The 23,693-nt window shown below is 37.8% G+C and overlaps 1 protein-coding gene across 9 annotated transcripts in view; it reads right to left on the bottom strand.

Annotated features, from left to right (window-relative positions):
* The window catches only part of LOC115220265 (F-actin-monooxygenase MICAL3), a 341,384-nt gene that overhangs the window by 123,260 nt on the left and 194,431 nt on the right, over positions 1–23,693 (bottom strand). For all 9 annotated transcript variants that reach the window (XR_005002402.1, XM_036509827.1, XM_036509829.1 and 6 more), the window contains exons 9-16: positions 19,839–19,963; positions 18,012–18,165; positions 16,276–16,324; positions 14,779–14,926; positions 10,432–10,541; positions 6,036–6,104; positions 4,063–4,269; positions 1,158–1,350 (exon numbers count right to left, since the gene is read on the bottom strand). Coding sequence is in view for 8 of the 9 variants with exons in the window: in XM_036509827.1 (XP_036365720.1) it covers positions 1,158–1,350; positions 4,063–4,269; positions 6,036–6,104; positions 10,432–10,541; positions 14,779–14,926; positions 16,276–16,324; positions 18,012–18,165; positions 19,839–19,963 (1,055 nt within the window). In the remaining variant the exon portion in view is untranslated. The remainder of the gene's footprint in view (positions 1–1,157; positions 1,351–4,062; positions 4,270–6,035; positions 6,105–10,431; positions 10,542–14,778; positions 14,927–16,275; positions 16,325–18,011; positions 18,166–19,838; positions 19,964–23,693) is intronic.

Below are 23,693 nucleotides of genomic sequence, written 5' to 3'. Positions count from 1 at the left end.
AAGGTCATGAATTCAATACCTGGCAGCATACTGTCCTTGAGCAAGACATTTCATTTCACGTTGCTCCTGTCCACTCAGCTGGTAAAAATGAGTAGTACCTGTATTTCAAAAGGCCAGCGATATCACCCTGTGTCACACTGAATCTCTCTGAGAACTATGTTAACCCTTTTGACACCAACCCAATTGAAACCGCCTCTGGCTCTTTAGTACAAATGTCTGGTTTTCATAAGTTCTGAATTAAAAATCTTCCACCAAACCTTAGTCACAATTATTGTTCCTAACACTAGCTTAATGATAACTAAGTTATTTTACTAAATTCTTTGTTATATTTAAAATTAATTGAAAGAAACACAGAGCATCTCAAAATAAAAGTGACAAAAGGGTTAAGGGTACACGTGTTGTTACCTGCATCACCTTACTGGCACGTGTGCTGGTGGCATGTGAAAAAACATTCGAGCAAGGTCGTTGCCAGTGCCGCTGGACTGGCCACAGTGCAGGTGGCACATAAAAAGCACCATCTGAGCGTGGCCATTGCCAGTACCAAGTGACTGGCCCTCGTGCCAATGGCACATAAAAGCACCCACTACACTCTCAGAGTGGTTGGCATTAGGAAGGGCATCCAGCTGTAGAAACTCTGCCAGATCAGACTGGAGTCTGGTGCAGCCATCTGGTTCGCCAGACCTCAGTCAAATTGTCCAACCCATGCTAGCATGGAAAGCGGACATTAAACAATGATGATGATGATGATGATGATGTGTCTGTGGAGAGCGCAGCCATTTACGTGCTAACTTCACAATCAAGCTGTTCCACTGATCAGATGAGCTGGAACCCTTGTTTTTGTAACCAGCAGAGTGCCAGCTGAAATCAAATATAGCCATCAAAACTTATTTATGCTTACTGCAGAAAGCAGTTTTGTATACCCAATTTATCTTCTGTTGAGGAATATCTCAAGTTTATTGAGGCAATGGAACTTGCAGAAAATTTCGATTCTATATTTTTATTAGATATTTAATAATATTTCTGGAATAACCATGGAATTTAATTTCGCAGTTAAAGGGTTGACAGTAGCAGTTTCAGGCAGGTTGGTGTTTAAATGAACCTGTTATCAATCAATGATGTAGTCAAAAAACAGAACAACAACAAAAAATGGTGAATACCTTCTCCTGTGATGGTTCTATCACATGAGTAATTGCTTAGTCGTAAGTTGGTCTTGCAATGTTCACAACGTAAACAGCCACGGTGGAAAAATAGACCTTCAGCACTCATTCGCTCCATTATATACACTCTTCTTTTACAAAAATAGCAATATTCACTTGCAGGTTGAGCAGCTAGAAGTGTGGGATTGGATGTCTAATGTGAGAAAAAAAAGAAATGTTTGTACATATATAGATAGTATGATACAGTTATGTAGAATATACAATCTAAAATACAATATTGACAAAGCATTAATGAAAATCTATCAAGATTTCATTGAGTACAAATGAAAGCAAAACAAAAGCTGTTCTTAAAATCTGGCAGGTATATATTTTTATGAAATACACAAACCAAGTTAATAACTGAACAATGCTCTCTCATACTCTCAATTGTGTGTGTGTGTGTGTGTGTGGACGTAAACAAACAAACGAAGTTTGCTTTAGAAACGTTGAGATGTCTTAGAAAGTTAAAGAAGTGATTTTAAATTCTCAAACGCAAGATGATGCTAATAATATAGCGCAAACGGGATACGCTACCCCTATATTGCAGGAAGAAGTGGTGGCGACCGGCTATGAGACTCGAACTACTCCGTGATTACGCGTTACGGTGCCCTGTGTGTGTGTGTGTATATGTTTGAAGTTAATAAAAACAATAAATATTTCTATAAACAAACACACACAACATTTTCACTTGAATGTGGCCGACTTGAGGTACTGGCAAGTATTTGTATAGATATGCGTGCATATATATGTATATATGTGTGTGTGTGTATGTGCATATATATATATATATATATATATATATATATATATATATATATATATATATATATATATATATATATATATATATAGAGAGAGAGAGAGAGAGAGAGAGAGAGAGAGAGAGAGACACACACACACACAATCATCATCATCATTTTACATCTAGTTTCCACAGTGGTATTCTTAGGAGAGGGTTGCCACAGTCAAAACCAGAATATTTTCGATGAGGGACAAATCACAGATAGGTTAGGGGGCACTCATCTCACTTGCATTCTGTCTTAGCTTGCTTCTACAGCTGGACTCCCTTCCTATCACCAACCACTTTACAGAGTGTACTGGGGTGTTTTTCATGACACTAAGAAAACAAAGGAGGTATCATGCTCTCAGCACAACTAACCGGATCTCACACTGCAGGTTTCCACTGATTCTTTAGTCCAGGGGTTTCCAACTATTTTTTTGTCTGTGGACCCCTTTGATTACTATCTTATTCTGGTGAACCTCCAATAGCCATTTGATGTTTAAAAAATAGTTTTATAGAAACTTCTTTTAAAATTCCTATTTTCAGTCATTTGACTGCGGCCATGCTGGAGCACCGCCTTTAGTCAAACAAATTGATCCTAGTACTTATTCTTTGTAAGCCTAGTACTTATTCTAAGTTATGGGGATGTAAACACACCAGCATCGGTTGTCAAGCGATGGTGGAGGGACAAACACAGACACAGATTTACATACATAATGGGCTTCTTTCAGTTCCCGTCTACCAAATCCACTCACAAGGCTTTGGTCGGCCTGAGGCCATAGTAGAAGACACTTGCCCAAGGAGCCATGCAGTGGGACTGAACCCGGAACCATGTGGTTGGTAAGCAAACTACTTACCACACAGCCACTCCTGCACCTATGTAAAATGTTAGATAAAGAAACCTGTTTCTTGCAATACATACTAATACATACTTCTAAAGCGAAATTTTATCAAGGATCCTTAAAAAACTACCAGAGATCCCCAATTTACTATTTTGCTCACATGGACCTCCTTTGGTTACTATTTTATTCTGTTGAACCTCCCATAGCCATTTGATGTTTAAAAACTAGTTTTATAGAAACTACTTTCTAAATTCCTATTTTGTTTTTCACACATTCCCTTGTGTAGGTTGAACTATGTAAACTGTTATAGAAAGAAACCCAGCTGTATCTTGTAATACATACCAATACATACATCTAAAGCAAAATTTTTTCAGGAGCCCTTGAGATACAATTGTGGATCCCCATTTACTATTTTATAGTGTAAACCCTACAAAAATCTTATATGGATCTTCAGGGGCCATATGGACCCCATTTGAGAACCTTTGCTCTAGCGTCTTAAAAGAGTGAGAAGCAAGGCAGTGTGTGTGTATTTATATATATGTGTGTGTGTGTGTATATTTATAAGTGCATCTATATCAAAACACATATGCACACACCTACCTACATATATACACACATGCACCTACATATACACAAACCTACATACAGATACACACTTACAGATGTATTTATACACACACATACACAGTTGCTGAAATTAGCAGTGATATGTATAGAACTGTAAAACTTTTGTTCCAATTGCTCATGGTCTGCTAAATATTTAAAAAAAAAACCTTTGTACCGTTGCTACGGCAACATATGTGACCAGCTGTATCTCCAGCCTCTCTAACCAATCAGAGCATGGACAATAATAACAACATGTAAGAAAAAAAAAGAGAGAATAACTGAAATGATGATGATGAAGACGATGATGATTAGGATAATGGAACTGATGGTATGGCTTAAAATAATGGAGACGATAAGACAAAGATGGAAAATGATAACGAGGATAATGTTCATGATGATGATAATGACGATGATGACAATGATGATGAAAATGAAGATAATGATGATGATGATGATAATTTTCCTTCAATAAGAAATCAGGCTTAATTAAATCCTGTGAATTAACCATAAAATATTCAATCTAAAAATACAAGAGAAGGAACCCTGTCACCATTGTTTCCGACTCAATGAAAAAAAAACCCCCAAAAAACACACAACAATGAAGAACAAAAACAAAAGCTGGATATTATGAACTTACAATTCTTTTTATTGCAGGTGGGGGTGGTTGTAAGTCAGCTTTGAACTTGGAAGCTAGAATCTCAGCCATGGCACTAACATTCACTTTGCTCTGGACTTCTCTCCTATCCTTTTTCATGTCTTCAAATCTCCAATTTGATGTTAATCGGTTGCTTATTTCATTAATAGGAAGTTTTGAATAGCTTTTTAACTCAACAGGGGCCCGATTCTGTAATAGTAATAATGAGGATGATAACAACAACAATAACAACAACAATAACAACAATCCTTTCTACTATAGACACAAGGCCTGAAATTTTGGTGGAGAGGATAAGCCAATTATATCGACCGCAGTGTTTCACTAGTACTTAATTTATTGACTTCAAAAGGATGAAAGGCATAGTCGACCTCAGTGTAATTTGAACTCAAAACATAAAGGCAAACAACATACCACTAAGCATTTTGCCCAGCTTGCTAATGATTCTGCAAGATTGCTGCCTAAACAAACAAACAAAAACGACGACGACAACAACAACAATAATAATAATGGTTTCAAATTTTGCCACAAGGACAGCAATTTTGCAGGAGGGGAATAATAATAATAATAATAATAATAATAATAATAAAATAATAATGATAATAAAAATAATAATAATAATCTTTTTTACTATAGGTACAAGACCTGAAATTTGGTGGAGGGAAGGGGCTAGTCAATTATATCAACCCTAGTGTTCAACTGGTGCCTATTTTATCAACTCTAAAAGGATGAAAGGCAAAGTCAACCTTGTAAAAAAGGACAAAAAGCCACTAAGTAAGTATTTTTTCTGGCATGCTAACAATTTTGCCAGCTCACCACAGGTAACACGCTACCAGGCATAAAGCCAATCCTGAGTCAGGTATAATAATAATAATAATAATAATAATAATAATAATACATGCAGAAAGAGTACAAGTGTAGACACAACAAGGTAGCCCAAAACCTCCACTGGCCATTATGCCGCAAGTATTGATATGAAGTTATGGGTGTTTGGTACAAACATACACTGGAAAAAGTAATGGATGAAAAGAGGAAGGCAAAAATCCCCTGGGACTTTGATTTCCAGACAGACAAGTTATTAGAGCACCAAAGGCTGGATATAGTAACCTTTAGGAGGAACAAACAAGAGCGCCTAATAATTGACGTGGCAGTGCCAGGAGATCAACATATCATCATAAAAGAAAGAGAAAAGGTTGATAAATATGGAGACCTGAGAATTGAGATCGCTAAGAAGTGGCAGCTACGAGAGTCAAACATAAAGGTTATCCCTATAGTCATTGGAGCATTGGGTTTAATACCACCCAACCTGAAGAAACACACGGAAACTTTAGAAATACTCTACAATCTAGGTGTATTGCAAAAGTCAGCATTACTTGGAACTGCACACATACTGCGTAAAGTACTGTCTGTCTGAGATCTTCGTTGTGACTTGACAAACAGTACAGACCCCCCCAGTAGACACAACATATTCAATCAGCAACCTCACAATATTGTACACTGTGTGGTGCCAATGATAATAGTAGTAGTAGTAGTAGTAACAACAACAACAACAACAATAATGTCTACAAATTTTGGCATAATGCCAGCAATTTTGCAGGGATTGAGTTAGTCAATAACATCAACCTCAGCACTCAACTAGAACTTATTTTATCAACCATGAAAGAATGAAAGGTAAAGCTGACCCAGGCAGAATTTGAACTCAGAACGTAATGAGTCAGAAGAAATGTCACAAAGCATTTTTCACCAATGCTCTACCAATTCTGCAAACTCACCACCTTAATTGTTTTAAGGTTTGGTACAAGGCCAGCAAATTTTAGGGTTAGGGGTTAGTCAATTACATCACCTTGATACTAGTACTTGACTGGTATTTAACGGACCATGGGAAGATAAAAGGCTAAAGTTGCCTGCAGCGTGATTTGAACTCATATTGAAAAATAAATTTTCTAATGCCAATTTACCTCTTTCAGTTCGCCAGTGGCATGTGCACTGCCAAAGGTTAAATGCTCGTCTTCTCGACTTCGGCTGAGCTGAAGAAGAATTAGAATATTTATGGAAACAATTACAACACTAAAACAACAGCAGCAGCAAAGTAAATCTCAATAAATACAAAATAAGATTAATAAGGTAAAAAAAAAACAAAAAAATAAAGAAACCAAAGGAATCCCTTTAATCCATCCAAAATCTTTCCATCTTCATTCATTTGTTTAATCCTGTGACAGGGGATTTAAAACCAAATCCTTGAATACAGGGTTAGACATCACAAGCAAGCCACCAGTTTCACATGATTGGTCTATTAACCAATCAACCAACATGAAATAATGGCATGGACAAGTTTTGTTGAACATTCTAGAACTTGACTTCTGGTCCCTATAAAAACCATTTGGCTTGCAATTTTACCAGCGAGACGACCCAGAGAGGCAACCGAGAGAGATGGCACAGATAGATGACAGGAACCTCCATCACCACAAATTTAGCAAAATTGTTTCCAGTTATGTTGACAAGACACAGGTTGCCACATCAACAGCTTGCAGTAAACTCCAAGCAGTATACCTCTCCCATTATGTAATTATTGTTGTTGTCATCTGTAAAAATGGCCAACTCAGTTTGTCATTATGTGAGGTAATAAAATCTTCTGTTAAACATTTACATGTGTTGTCCAGTTACTTCTACACGCAGCTTAAGAAACAGATTTTCATTCATCAACTCGGCCAGTCACCACCACAACAGACCAGCCCACAACCTTCAGGCAGCAACAACCCTTTTGATCAAACCTATCAACAAATACTTTAAGACAACTTTATTTTTTACATCTGGTGCATATTCTTTTTCTACTATTTGCTAACCAACAGGTTATAAGGACATGAACAAACCAATACCAGTTCTCAACAAGCAAACACACACACAACAGGCTTCCATCATCTACTAAATTTACTCACAAGACATTAATTGGCCCAAAGCGATAGTTGAAGACACTTGCCCAAGGTGCTATGCAATGAGACTGAACCAAAAAGCCATGTGGCTGCAACGCAAGCTTCTTAAACACACGGCCACACTTGCACCTACATACAAACATTTTATGGTCCTTGTATCTTTGAAGAGAGCAACCTCATGGTCTTTTCCCTGAAGTGAGTTCATTGAATAAGGCTTGTAGTGAGAACCTTGACTTTTTCATTCTTGCTACATGTCCTGACCATCAAAGATGGTGTTTCATGATCAGTAATTCGATGCTTTGACTGTTGGCTCTTTCCAGGACTTAGTTGTTTGGTTACATAGTGTTCCTATTTGATGCTCAGGACTGAGTGAAGCTTTTGCTGGTGAAAGTGTACTAATTTTAGGATGTTGTGACATTACAGAGTCCAGGTTTCACAGCCATACAGCAAGGCTGAATGGCAACAGCATTATAGAGCATAATTTTTGTTGTTGAAGATACATTTGATCAGCTTTACAAATGCCCTGTGTGTAGCTCCAATTCTGTGTTCCACATTCTTTTCTGTGGTGCACTTCTTGATAATAGGCTGCCTAGATATGAAAAATGCTCCACTTGTTCAAGAGGTGTATCAGAGATGGTAATACAAAATCTACTAAGATGGTATTTGGGACTGGTTATGCACAGTTTCTGTCTACCAAATTCCTCACAGAAAGCATATTTCAACCCAACTCAACAGTTCAAAACACCTTCCCAATGTTCTACACTGTGGAATCAAACCTCAAACTACATAGTTACAAAGAGAACCTCTTAGCCATACAGCCATGCCTGTCCCTTGACAGGCTTTGATCTTTATGCCTCTGGGATGGTCATCAGAAGCTTAGTAAAAAAAAAAGTCAGCTGTAATGTTTAATTCAGCCAACACTGGAGATTGGTGGCACGTAAAAAGCACCATCCGAATCGTGGCCGAAGCCAGTGCCGCCTCGACTGGCTTCCGTGCCGGTGGCACGTAAAATGCACCAATCCAACCGTGGCCGATGCCAGCCTCGCCTGGCACCAGTGCAGGTGGCACGTAAAAAGCACCCACTACACTCTCGGAGTGGTTGGCGTTAGGAAGAGCATCCAGCTGTAGAAACTTTGCCAGATAAGACAGGAGCCTGGTGCAGCCTTCTGGCTTCCCAGATCCCCAGTCAAACCGTCCAACCCATGCTAGCATGGAGAACGGATGATGACGATGATGATAGACAATTCAAAAAACAGAGAGAAAAAAAAAGAAAAAGAAAAACCAAACAAACATGTATTAAAATGACACTCGGTGAAAGAAGAGAGTCGTTGTTTGACATTTCAAGTACAGCTCTTCGTCGGAAACAGGAAAAGTAGGAAAGTCCAAAGAGAAAGAAGGAAGAATGAGGAAAAATCGCCAACAGCCAACAATGCAGTTACATTTGTGAAGTGACCGGAAGTGGTTTTTGGGATAGGAAATTGTGAAAATGGACAGTATAGGTGTATGGGGAGTGTATGTATGGTAGTGTGTGTGTGTGTGTGTGTGTGTGTGTGTGTGTGTGTGTGTGTGTGTGTGTGTTAATGTTGCTTTGAGAGGTCAGCAACTATAGTGACAGATGTGTAAATGGGTGGGTGTGGCCGCGCGTGTGTGTGTGTATGTGTTTGTATGTGAGTGTAGATGGAAGGGTCAATAGTGAGTCAGAAGCAGTCTGAAGGGTGTGTGAATGTGTGTGTGTGTGTGTGTTGGCATTTGTGGGAAAGTGTGTGTGCACATGTATATGGGTGCATGTGCCTCTCTCTGTATATGTGTGTGTATACATGCGGGGCATGTGTGTGTGAGTGCATATGGAAGTGTATGTACTTACGTGTATATGTGTGCATGTGGCGGGTTGTGTGTGTAGAGGTATATGTGTGTTCATGTTTGGGTAGGTGTGTGTGGGTGTGTATGTGCGTGTGCATGAGAGGGTTGAGGTGGAATGTGTGTTGGTACATTGGTGTAGCCAAGTATGTGGGTATTATGTATGTGGGTGTGCGTGTGTGTATATTCTTGGGTGTGGTGTGTGGTATAGGAATATAAAAAATAATACAAATAACTAATAAAAAATAAAAATTAGTAATGATAAAAAAATAAATGAAAAAGATTATGTGAATAAATCAGTAACAGAAATAAAAAAAAACAAAGTCAGTAAAAGAAATGAATAGAAAAAAAAAATAAAATTAAAAAAATGAATAAAAAATAAGATTGAATAAAATGATTTCTTAAAAAAAGGGGTGTGGAGTAAGTCATTGAGAGGAGGGGGTTGTGTTGAGTTCGAAAAGAGTTTGAGTACGTAGAGTGAAAATGTAGTGCTGTTCCAGGCGGAGTCCAGAGTTGGTGGATCCATAGTGTAGAGTGAGGCTGAAGATGGTGAGGTTTGAGGTGGAGTGGCCGGCCAAGCGAAAATGGTGGGTGACGGGGGGTGTTCTTACATAGATGAAGGTCTCAAAGGTGGGTTCAGTGTACCTGTCGATTAGCCAGTAACTTGTCTGACCAACATAAAGTTGATTGCACCTGATGCAGTAAATGAGGTTTGAAGAAGCGCAGGAGAGAAGTTCCTAATGTTGAGGGGGTGCTGGTTGGATCCAGTGAGGGAGGAGATGGTGTTGCTGATGAAAGGATTGGTGTGGCAACGGGGTCTGGAGCAAGAGAAGGATCTGAGTTGGGTTGGAATGGAGGGGGAGAGGGAGCTACGGACCAGTAGCTTGCGTAGGTTATGGGTAAGGGTGGGTTGGGGAAAATAGGGAGATGGGTGGGATCTAGCTGGAGGTGGCGGAAAGCCCACAGGATCTTCCGATTAAGAGGTAGGGTGGAGGGGTAGAAAAGGAGGGGAAAGGGGATGTGGGTGGGGATCGGTGTGGGGAAGGAGAGAGGGTGGTAACGCAATTGACTAGACGAGCATAGGTAAGAGCAGTTTGGACAAGGGTGGATGGGTACTGGGGCTGGGTCTTGAAATCCTGGTCCCAGCCACACAGACATCGGAGGCGGAGGAACTGGGAGTAGGGGATGGCCCGTTTGGTGCGGGAGGGATATAGGAGGAACAGATGAGGTAGAGGTGGGACTCCATGGGTTTAAAGAAGGTGGAGGTGGTGAGAAAAGTGGGTGAAGGGACCAATGGAGACAGATATCAAGGAAGTTTACAAAAGTATCAGAGATGGTAGAGGTGAATTCAAGAGAAGGGTGGAAGTTAGAAACAAGACGAAATTGGAGAGCTGTTTGAAGGAGAGGAAGGTAGCGCTTATACAGTCATCTATATAGTGACCGTATAAATATATATATGTGTATATATATATATATATATATATATATATATATATATATATATATATATGGTTGGCATATTTACCTTCTGTTCTACTCATGCATATTCAATAACAATAACACTTACTCTTTTGTGTTTAGAGAAGCGGTTGCTTATCTTCTGCAGAAGGGACAAACGATGAGATGGAGATCTGTATGGTTTCGGTCCTTCTTCTGGAGTGAGAGCAATATTTTCCACTGAGAAAAGGAAGAAAAGATTATAATTAGAAAGTAATACAAAAAATAGTGAACAAATGTTTTATCAAATAATGTTCTAAAAAAATAATTTTCAAATTGCCACAGATATGTGTTTGTGTGTGTATATACATGTATGTGTATGTGTGTATGTATGTGTTTACATATGCATAAGGCACCTACTACACTCTTGGAGTGATTGGCATTAGGAAGGGCATCCAGCTGTAGAAACCATGCCAAAATCAGGCTGGAACCCATTACAGATTTCTGACTTACCATTCCCAGTCGAACTGTCTAACCCATGCAAACCTGGAAAATAGATGCTAAATCTGTGTGTGTGTGTTCATATAAGAGTATGTGTGTGTACAAGTGTAACTATTGTACTTAAGTTGAACCGAATGATGTGAAAGTTGATAACAGCTTTGTGGTTTTCTGCAGTCCTGGAGTTTCATCTCCTTTAACTGAGAAAATATCTGCTTAGTTTTCATGGCCTTTAATATCTACTCAAAGCTACAACATGTCTGTGATTCTTGTGTTGTTTTCCACAGCTGTGTTAGCCACAAATTAATTTAGATAAGTGAATTTAAATTTTATGATTACTGAATCTCTTTGCTCATTTACATGACACCCTCAAATTTTTCTATATATATCCATGTTATATTTTAATTTCCAACAATGTTGGATTTGTCTGGATTGTATCATGAAACCTTGCATGTTTGAAATCTCACTTGTTTAAAATTTTATCTGAAGATGGTGGATTCTATGTTATGATATAATTTATGAATGCATTAATAAAACTCTAGCAAAAGAGCTGTCATAAATTTTAAACACCATTTGTATTTTCATTTTATACTTACGCCACACCAAGGACTGACCCTGGAGTCAGGTCTACAGTTTCAATTAGATTTGGTGCATGCATATCTACAGGGTCCTATCAAAACTTCATGCCGTCAACGTTGTTTACTTTACTGCGAACTCTATGTTATTGTACCTAGCCATTTCTGGCATCTTATGTGTTGATGTAACTAGATTCTACTGAATCCCTATAACTAATGTATATGTGTGCGTAAGCATATACATATATATATATATATATATACGCACACATATGTATGTAGATACATATATATAAAAGAATGTACATATATACACACATACATGCATATACATATATATGTGTATACATGTATATGCATACATATACATGAGTGCATACACACATATATATACATATGCATATATATATATATATATATATATATATATATATACACATGTACATATATATATATACATGCATATGCATATATATATATACATATGCCTATGCATACATATGCCTATGCATATATATACCCATACATATATAGATACACACACACACACTCATTTAGATGTAAATCATTGTCACTTAAATGAGCAGCCAAAGAGTGAATCAGCTGCTGCTTTGAACACAATATATGATGATATATATATATATATATATATATATATATATATATATATATAATATATCCGCACACACACAGCATGGCTGCGGCCTTCGGGCTAAAACATTTTTAAGGATTTAAGGATTTATATGCACACACACACACACACATATATATGCATATATATATATATATATATATATCATCATCATCATCATCATCATCATCATCATCGTTTAACGTCCGCTTTCCGCGCTAGCACGGGTTGGACGGTTTGACCGGGTCTGGGAAGCCAGGGCCGCACCAGCTCCAGTCTGAATCTGGCAGAGTTTCTACGGCTGGATGCCCTTCCTAACGCCAACCACTCCGTGAGTGGATTGGGTGCTTTTTACGTGCCACCTGCACAGGGCCGGAGGGTCCGGCATCGTCACGATCGTTCGAGCATTTAACGTGTCAGCGGCACGGGGGCAACGAGGTCCGGGGTACTTTGGGGATCCGGGTACTTTGGGGATCCGGGTACTTAGAATGGGTAGGGGGTATGTGGAATTGCTGCAGAAAGCAGCCCGGGTCTTTGTAGTCACAGCATTTATCGTCACTGAGTAACGTAATTAGGTAGAGGAAAGAAATACAGATATTCTAGAGTTGAGTTGGGGAGGGGGGGGTCCAGTTGAGGCGGGTAATATAGGGGAGCAACCAGTGGGAAGGTTGGGGTATGGAGGAACGATATATATATATATATATATATATATATATATATGCATATATATATATATATATGTACATGCCAATATAAATGCATCATCATTTTAACTTTCACTTTTCCATGCTTACATACACATACACACACATATATACAGATACATACACATATATACAGATACATACACATATATACAGATACACAAACACACATATATGTAAAGATGTGTGTATGTGTATATATGTCTATGTGTGTGTGTAGATGTGTGTATGTGTTTGTGTGTGTATTCATGTGCATATTGGTCAATAGATGGATACTAGTTTATGATAATCATAGAGGGCAACAATAGTCTCTCTCTCTCTCTCTCTGTCTTGTTAGTGATGACTCACAAGTTAAATGAAGCTAATGTATTGTTTTATTAAAGCCTGGGTTTGTGTCGCCATTGGCGGTGTTATACCTTTCTAAGTGTGAAACCATGTCAACACATATCCAGAGTGACTCATGCATACATTCAATCATGCATGGACAACCACCTGAAGCACGTGAACGATGTGAGATACCAACAGATGTTGGGATGTGTGCCACTTTTTTTACATAGTCTCGCTTCGTATTGATTCTCCTAGCTGTTTGCATTTCAAACACGTGAACCACGTAAAGGCTACTGGTTTCTGGACCTTCCAGTTAAGCAACTCAGAGTCCTGAGACGTAGAAGTCAGTCACATGTGCTACTAATATAAACCTGTAGTAATTCAAATTAAATACCAAGTATTCTAACAGAAGTCTAAGAACTGTGTACAGAATACAGTGCCCTTTCCACTATGATATATAATGTTATAGAAAAAAAAAAAGGGAAGCCAATAAGGGAACATCTACATGGTAGCCAGACTTGCTAAAAATAACTGCTAAAATTTTCTTCAAACCATTCTTTTACTCTTTTACTTGTTTGTCATTTGACTGCAGCCATGCTGGAGCACCATCATGAAGGGGTTTAGTCGAACAAATCGACTCTAGGACTATTTTTTTTTAAAGCCTAGTACTTATTCTATCAGTCTGTTTTGTTGAACAGCTTAGTTATGGGGACGTAAACACACCAACACCAGTTGTCAAGTGGTGATGGGGGACAAACACAGACACAAAGACGCACACACACACATATACATATATATACATATTTAAATTAAAACCTTATATCAAAATCTCATGTTGATTTATGCTCCATACTTTCCACACTCTATACTCTTCCATAATGAAATACTTGATTTATGCTTCATACATCAATTTCATAATGACAAAGCGATACTAAGTTCTTTATTATATTCAAAATTAATTGAGACAAAAGCAGTGTATTTGAACAGAAATATTGTAACAAAAGGGCAAATTATAACAAAAAACTGAGCAATTAAGTGTTCAATAAAAAAAATTGCAGTTTTACCCTCAATAAGAACATCTTCAAATGAGAACAAGGTATAAAAATGTTTAGAAAGGAAAAAAAAACTTATTAAATTAATCATTCCTAATTTAAGCACAGTCTAGCAATGTTTAAGGTAGTGAAGTTAGTCAATGACATTAGTTCCCAGTACTTGACAAATACTTAATTTTATTGACTGTAAAGATGAATGGCAAAGTTGACTGAGGTAGGATTTGATCTCAAAACATAAAGATCTATAAAAACTGCAGCTGGGCATTCCTACTACACTCAAATGGTTCAGCCATTCCACATATCGAAGTAATAAAAACATACTGTTTCGTGGAGACAGTTCAAAATATGATTAAACTATTTAGAGAAATACAGATTTGATAACATTCGGTACTCCACATAAAAACATGATGATGATGATGATTTTCACTACCTTACAGGGGATGGATGCTCACTGGTTTGGAACCAATGCTCTAGATTATTGCTTGCATCTGCACCTAATTATAGGGTTCCACCTTTGTTGAATCAGTGAAGCATGAAGAAACACAAATAAAAATTAATGGATCATACAATGTTCTGATTGAGGAATTTCACTATTTCTACAGCAACACATTTTAACATTTTTACAAGGATGTAGTATTAAGCGAGTGGTGTTAGGAATTTGGTCATTCCTACATAGAATGCGGTACGTACATTTTGGATGTTTTTCTTTCTTGAAAATAACATAGAACTGAGAGAGATAGGAAACCATGGCAAGTTTGTCAGGCTCATCACACTCGGCCATCTCTTGCCCAGTCATCACAGGTGAGATACCAAATTCTTTTTCGGCTAAATCAAAAGCCTGCACAAAAAGGAAAAGAGTGAGAATGGTAATTATAAAATATATATATATATATAAAAAAAACCTAATAAAATAACAAATAAATAAGTAAACAGAACTTAAAAACATAAATCAAAACAAATAAATGTTTGCTTTATTAATGCCTTGTTGTTTTATGAAACTCATATTTGAAATTCTTGGGTTGCAATATTTCTTTGGTAAATAGTTTGATCCAGAACAGTGTGTTGGGATTGAAATAAGTAGAGTTATTGTAATTACTAAAACATACACATTATTATTTATATTATTTACATTTGACGGATATTGTCCTCATCTTGTTTGTTGTTAACACAACGTTTCGGCTGATATACCCTCCGAGCTTCATCAGGTGTCTTGGGGAAATTTCGAACCTGGGTTCTCATTCCTAAGGTATTTTTCAATGTTATTATTATTATTATTATTATTATTAATATTATTCAGGTCACTGCTTGGAATCAAACTTGGAATCTTGGAGTTAGTAGCTCGCGCTCTTAACCACAACGCTATATGCCTGTGTTATATTCACTTTATTATATTATTGTTATTTTGTAATAACAATAATAATAACAATCCTTTCTACTATAAGCACAAGGCCTGTCAATTACAATGACCCCAGAGCGCAACTGGTACTTATCAACCCCAAAAGAATGAAAGGCAAAATCAACCTTGTGTGAATGTCCATGAATGTTAGACATAAGGAATTCAAAAAGGTGCCCACGGTTGTGGTTGGAAACATGGTGGATAATCTCGAGAGTGTCTGCCAAGTCAGTTGCCAGACGTTGGAGCTTTAATGCATCCATGTTTTTTCCTTCTCAAGCCATGCCTGGCTCATAAGGGCCGGTTTCCTGGTTTCCTTGGCATATAGATTCCCCACCTGGACGGGACGCCAGTCCGTCGCAGGTGAGCTGCAAGATGGAGGAAGAAAGAGTGAGAGAAAGTTGTGGCGAAAGAGTCAGCAGAAGTTCGCCATTACCTTCTGCCGGAGCTGCGGGGAGCTTAGATGTTTCGCTCATAAACACACACATCGCCCGGTCTTACATTCGAACCCATGATCCCTCAACTGCAAGTCCGCTGCTCTAACCACTAGGCCATGTGCCTCCACAATGTGTCCATGCCAAGGGAAGCAAGACATTCAGAGTATGGTAGAGGACTGACAGTGGGTATTTGTCTGGTTGCACGTTTCTTAACAGTTTCCAGGAAATTGACATGTTGAGCAAGATAGGGGATTCCAGACAAGTGATGTAAATTCTAAGTGTGGACATTATCATAAAACACAATACATATTTAAAACATTTAACCGGTAAGGAGTAAAGTAAAACTTTGACACTCACAAGCTGATTGTTCTTTACCACCTCGGATTTGTTGAGGCTATTAAAATCACTAGAAATAGAAATCAAAGAAAAAGTATTATTATTTCTCAATTCACGAGATATTTTGCTGTGGACTGTCACCACACCAGGACACTGCCTTAACCCTTTTGTTACTGTATTTATTTTGAGATGCTTTGTGTTTCTTTCAATTATTTAAAATATAACAGAGAATTTAATAAAATAACTTAGTTATCATTAAGTTAGTGTTAGGAATATAAATTGAGACTAAGGTTTGGTGGAAGATTTTAATTCAGAACTTTTGAAAATAAAACATTTGTACTATAAGGTCAGAGCCGGTTTCAGCTGGGTTGGTAACAAAAGGGTTAAAGAATTTAGATGAACAATTTGACCCAGTACAAATTTTTAAAGTCTGGTATTTAGACTATCATTCTCTTTAGCCAAACCACTAAGTTATGGAGGTGCAAACAGATCAACACAGTTGTCATGGAGTGATGGGGACAAGCACACTTACAGGTGAAGTGTAGGAAGAAAGTCAGCTTCAAGCAATTCGCAGTAAATATAAAAAACAACTTTCAGGGACAATGGTGGTTTATTGAGACAGAAGGTTGTGGATATTTTTCATATTGAAGTACAATAAACTCAAAAATGTTCTTTTTATATTACACAGTAGGTGACCTGGGTTACCGGGTGTGCAAATGAAAATACAAGAGTTAAGGAATGGAGTAGATAAGATCCAGGCTCCGGGCTACATATGTTTCATAGCAAGCAGAACCTCAAAAGTGTTAAGTATTCAAGCGAGGTGTATACTGCAGGCTACTCCTCGGGCCAAGAATATCTTGATTAAATGAAAGTTTACATTGTTTCAGGGTGTTAAAAAGTTCCTGGCTTTAACCCATATATGCCCATAAAAAAAATGTCACTGTATTTACATTAAACGCTATGGTAAGATTTCACATCTGGAAGAGAAGGTCAGGATGCAACTGTTAACTACAGGTGTCGACTACTTACTGAACATTTTGTATGGTCAGTCAGGTGCTTCCTGGCGAGTTCATGTCCAGACAAGTAGAGCAGGTTTTGCATTGCGAAAATGCAACCAGGGGTATATATGGGTTAAGGTATTGTGAAAGCCCGGTTGGAGGCCAAACCTTCGGAGTTCTTTTACAGGGCTTAGAAAAACTGAAGGCCCACTGCAATAAGTGTATGAATATGAGAAGGGAATATGTTGGATAAAATCATAATTAACTGATTCTCCTGTATTTTCTTTTACCCAAAGTCAGGAATTTTTCAGCTCCTCATCATATTGACAATGGGCTTTAACAGTTTCCATCTACCAAATTCACTCACAAGCCACTGACTGCTATAATCTCTAATTGGTGGAAAGATTCAGGGGTGGTGAAGAAAAATGGGAGTGATAATGGGGTGGCCAAAAGGGGGAAATAGATATTTAAAAAAATATATATAAATAATGGGTTAAATTAGGTTAAGTTTTATTTGTGAAATACATTTGCTTTGAATTTACTGCACACAATGATTAGGGTTTGTGGTGGCAAGTAGGGGGGACAGGCTCACTCAGAATGTAGCTCAAGTTCCAAGGAGACGGAAGCCTGAAAAAATTTGGGAACCATTGAGTTAAACCTTTCAAGGCAGTGCCTCAGCACAATTGCAATCCACTGATTGAAACAAGGGAAAGAAAAGAGAAGAAGATAAAGAGATGGGAGCACAAAGTGTATACTTACATGAGATCAGGTCTGAATGTATGTATAAGGGCACACAGTGCCAACCCAGACTTCCAAGAGGAAGTAAAATCTATAATATTTACAGACTGGTGTCTACCAGTGTTGAGTACACGCTGGCACCATCGTAGCAATGTGTAGCTGTCAATAAAATCATCTGAAATAACAAAGACAAAACATACTCTTAGAATTAACAATAGACACTTCATTTTACCTAAGTAGGGTTAGATTTAGATGTGTGTGTGTGTGTGTGTTTGAGTCTGTACATGTGTGTGTGTGCTTCTTTGCCTTCTTGAGATAAGTCTAAACAAATTATGAAAAATATATATTTTTTTAATGTAAAATACATAATTTCACTGTATAGCTCAATTAGATTATATCTGATTGAACGCTTACCTATCTAAGTATCTATCTATCAGTATACACACACACACATACAATGTGATGTGTGCCAGTATGCACGTGTACATCCCTACCAATTCTTTTTTACATATTAAATCATGATAAAATTGTTATCTACACTATTTGAGAAGTATTTGTTGAACATTTCATTAAAAGATATCCATTTGTCTGAAAGTTATGAGAAAACAAAGTCGGAGGGATTACACTTTGTGTAAGTATATCTATACATAAAATATTGGATAATATGTTAGATCTGTCTAAATAAAATACAGAATGATCACTGCTGAAACACCCATGATCATTAGTTTACAAGATCAGAATTAACTCGGGGCTAAATAAGACCAACAACCAACACAGGCTTCTCCTTCGGCACACTTATTGTTGATCTTACTTGCTGTGATTATTTCAATTTGAACCTGCCAACTCGTTATACCTGTTTTCCCTCAAAGCCACATTTGCTCTCATTTCCACCAAAATCTGGTAGTTGTACCAGATTGCATCAGTTACTTCAATCTATAAATTTGTACTCTTCCCAGTTCTCTCTACTTCTTAATCCTCATACTGTATTTATCACCCACCATACCTGAATTTTGCAAGAAACATAACATTTACTACTTAGTCTTTGTCCTAAAGACCAAGTGATCTGAAGAACCCACCTCTTTAACTTTGTGTCCCCACTAACAATACTCTACCCTAGTGTATTCCACAGACATTTTGTAATCTTAACATAATTTTCAGTTTTAGACGCAGCAAATGATTTTAGCTAAATAGAAGCCATCGATTGGTTAAAATTCGAAAAATTAAACTATGTTAAACTTACAAATTACAATTTTCTCAAGAAAGCCAAGAGAAAAAAATGTTTTATTTTGACACATTCTACCAGTATACGAAGTTTAAAAGTGTTTAGTTAACTAGAAATTGTGTTGAAAACTGCTGTTCAAAAGGAAAAGATCCAAATTATTTTTATCATAACTGAACATAAAACCAAGCATTAATACACATCCACACACACACACATTTTCATCACTTTTCCAAGAGTTGGAAATGACTTAGTGAGGCACTGTTTATGGTCAAAAGCCCCTCCTGAAATCAACTAATGTGTGAGTGTGTGTGTGAGTGTGTGTGTGTGTGTGTGTGTGTGCATGTGTATGTATGTACATATATGGATACATGTGCATATACTTATATATAAAGACTGAGGGATTAATTATAATCTTGGCTATCGCTTCATAAGCACATCAAGCAGGACTGAAGCCAGCATAGTGTTCCAAAATCAAAAGGTGATCCATTTGTCTGTTCTGGCATGGTGTCTACAGCTGAATGCCCTTCCTGACACCAACCATTTCACAGAGTGTACTGGGTGCTTTTTACGTGGCACCATGTAAATAAAATTAAAATTAAAAAAATATAACCAATTCCTATATTTACCATTTCGCGGCTTCTTGAGTGGAAGCTCGTTTATTTCATTCTTTAGATATTCATCTTCCTCATCACATATATACAATGGACGAACTTGTTCAGATCTAAAATAATTTGAATTTAGATTGGGGTACCTAAAAAAAAGAAAGAGAAAATAAAGCATTTGTATTATATACACACACACACACACACACAATAATGTCTACCAACACAGTATGATTATAATGAAGATCTAGGTGACTACTGTATGCATACTTCTCCTTTTCACTTTCTTTCTTTCTCTCTCTCTCCCCTCACACACGTGCACATCTAGATGTACAGGAAAGAGATGAAATAAGTTATAAATCCATTAGGATGTTGGCGGATCCCTTGAAGATTATCTTCCTGCCCAGTATCTAATGAAAACTCCTCCTTTACTAAGTCATATCTCATGGGACCTATTTTTCAACACAGTACCACAAACTATAAAGTTGCATTCTCACTACACCAACAAAAGCCAACAATCGATTTAACACCTCTTTTACTCTTTTACTTGTTTCAGTCAAGCAAATCAACCCTGGGACTTATTCTCTGTAAGCCCAGTACTTATTCTATCGGTCTCTTTTGCTGAACCGCTAAGTGACGGGGGACGTAAACACACCAGCATCAGGGGTCAAACACAGACACACAAACATACACACACACATACATATATATATACATATATACGACAGGCTTCTTTCAGTTTCTGTCTACCAAATCCACTCACAAGGCATTGGTTGGCCTGAGGCTATAGCAGAAGACACTTGCCCAAGATGCCACGCAGTGGGACTGAACCCGGAACCATGTGGTTGGTGATTACTTTTTCTTTCCTATTTTTAATCTTGCATGACTGGAACATTTCAATCTTTACCTTTTATCTTTTATGTATTTCAGTCACTGGACTGTGGCCATGCTAGAGCACCATCATAAAGGGTTTAGTCAAATAACTTGGTCCCAGGACTTATTTTTAAATTTAGTATTTATTCTATTGGTCTCATTTGCCAAACTAACTTATGGGGATGTAAACAAACCAAGCAGTGAGTGGAGGGAGGTGGACAAACACAAAGACACACATACATATATATATGCATGTATGTGGTAGGTTTCCACATAGTTTCTGCCTGCCAAATTCACACACAAGGTATTTGGTCAGCCCAGGGCTGTAGCAGAAGATAGTTGCCCAAGGTACCACCCAGTGGGACTGAACCCAAAGCCGTGCAGTTGCAAAGCAAGCTTCTTAACCAGACATCCATGTCTGTACCTACAAACATCAAATCTAAAGTGAATTTCATGAAAACAATTTCTGCAAACAGGACTTTTAAAATATACAAAGGATGCTGGCTGAAGATACCTGACTAAATAATAACTGATTTCAAATTCTGACACAAGGCCAGCAAGTTCAGTAAAGGGAGAAAGTTGATTACATTGATCCCAGTACGCAACTGGTACATATTTTATCGACCGCAAAAGGATGAAACACAAAGTAAACCTCAGTGGAATTTGAACTCAGAATGTGAAGAAAGATGAACTCAAATGGTTGACATACATTAAGTACCATAATCCCTTCTCTCTATCATCCCTACAGCATTAATGGCATCTTCCGTCTATAAACTGCAGTTATATTCTTTTCTACTCTAGACACAAAGCCCAAAATTTTTGGAGAGAGAGGGTGCAGTCAATTAGATCAATCCCAGTCTGCAACTGGTACTTAATTTATCGACCACAAAAGGATGAAAGGCAAAGTCAACCTCGGTGGAATTTGAACTCAAAACATGAAGACAGGTGAACTCAAATGGGTGACCTATGTTAAGTACTACTCTCTCTTCTCTCTATCATCCCTACAGCAATTATGGTATCGTCCTTCTATAAACTGCAGTTATATTCACGCAAGATATTTATTTATAATAATGCATTTGCTTGCATTATTATTTTCTAGAGAAAAGAAATCGCCTTCCTGCCTGTTTCCATCAAGGGCTGACCAATTATCAATGAATAGCAAGAGACATAATCTGCACTAATATTATTGAATTTAGGTCATGGGAGAACTTGTGCAGGTTAAGCATGCAGTTGCAACCCTTTGGCGGGGGGGGGGAATAAGCAATCAAAAACATTAATTAAATAACTTCTCTCGTCTGTTATAGAAGGGAAATAGTAGATAAATGTGTGTTTTGCATCAGAAACAAAGTGAAAGAGTGCAACAACAAAAAGTAAACTGAGATTTCAAACAGCCAACTTGTATTATGAAAATATTAGGGAATATTTATTGGTGTTTTTTTCCATATTTTTTGCTAGTCAGATATTGATGGGTAGTACTACTCATGACCTTTTTAACCTTTCTAGATTGCAGATGCCTATCCTGAATGTCTACAGATCAATGTCTGCCTGAATAAAAAATACTGATGGAGAGAGGAAAGTCGGAAGAATAGAACTGGGGCTGGTCTGAAAATCTGCAACAGAGTGAACACTGCTAAGGACACACAAGAAAAGGGGAACCAGTTGAGTCTGTTAATCTGGTAGAAGCTAACAGTCAGCTAAAGCAAGATAATACTGGAACCATTCAGGACCCTTGCAGGAAACTACACCACCTCCACACTACACTAAACTCTACACCAGGGTTCCCCAACCCCAAAGCCAAGGACCAGTAATGAGCTACATAGAAAGAATAAATTTTAAAATTTTATTTCTACTTTATTGACTATCACAGTCTGCAAGGTGGTTTGCATTACACATGTATTATGTGTGTGTGTGTGTGTGTGTGTGTATATATATATATATATGTGGAGGCGCAATGGCCCAGTGGTTAGGGCAGCGGACTCGCGGTCGTAGGATCGCGGTTTTGATCCCCAGACCGGGCATTGTGAGTGTTTATTGAGCAAAAACACCTAAAGTTCCACGAGGCTCCGGCAGGGATGGTGGTGATCCCTGCTGTACTTTTTCACCACAACTTTCCCTCACTCTTTCTTCTGTTGGCCTGCTCACTTAGCCAGCAGGGTGGCATCATTTGAAGGCTAAAACAATGCAAACGCATTGTGACCAGCGATGTATAACATCTGATAGCCTGGTCGGTCACGGTGATATATATATATATATATATATATGTACTAGCTGGCCCCGTGCAGTCAAAAGTGATGGCTAACTGTAGCATTATATATATAAATATGGATGGTAAATCAAATTAATACACTTGTCAATGTTCACATACATTCACATACTTCCCTCGTACATGCACACACATGTATACATATACACACACACACACACACAAAGGTGAAACACTGTTTGATTTTTCTTTTCAGTGTTGAATGTTCACCATCCCACCAGTGTGCCATCCCCCCTTCCTTCCTTATTCATCTATCACCCGCTTCCTTTCTCATTCATATGTTGCGACGGAGAAAAACACAAGAGTATTAATACAGTAGATTGCATATGTAATAATCAAATCGTATATTATGCACTTTATTATGTTTTGTTATGCGTGGGATCCCCTGGTCTGTGGAAAAATTGTGTTTGCATGAAACTGGTCAGTGACGCAAAAACGATTGGCTGCATGCAATTTTCCATTATACTGCACAATGCAATACTACAATATATTGCACTTTGATTACAACAACACTGCACTGTGCTTCATTCACTGCATTACACTGCTTCACATTAGCCAAGAAAGAGCTTCTATGTATGTCTGTGCACACGTTTTGTGTGTGTGTGTACATGTTTGTATATGAACATCTATGTGTTATGGTCCGTTTGCATGTTTGTGTGTGAATGTCTATGTATATCTATGTGTATATGTCTATGCACATGCATCTGTGCACATATGACTGCATGAATATATGTGCATTTGCC

This window comes from Octopus sinensis, linkage group LG16 (genome assembly GCF_006345805.1).
Source record: "Octopus sinensis linkage group LG16, ASM634580v1, whole genome shotgun sequence".
Taxonomy (NCBI): Eukaryota; Metazoa; Mollusca; class Cephalopoda; order Octopoda; family Octopodidae; genus Octopus; species Octopus sinensis.
The sequence above is the reverse complement of the archived record's forward strand: the minus strand, read 5'-3'. Positions and strand labels throughout refer to the sequence as shown.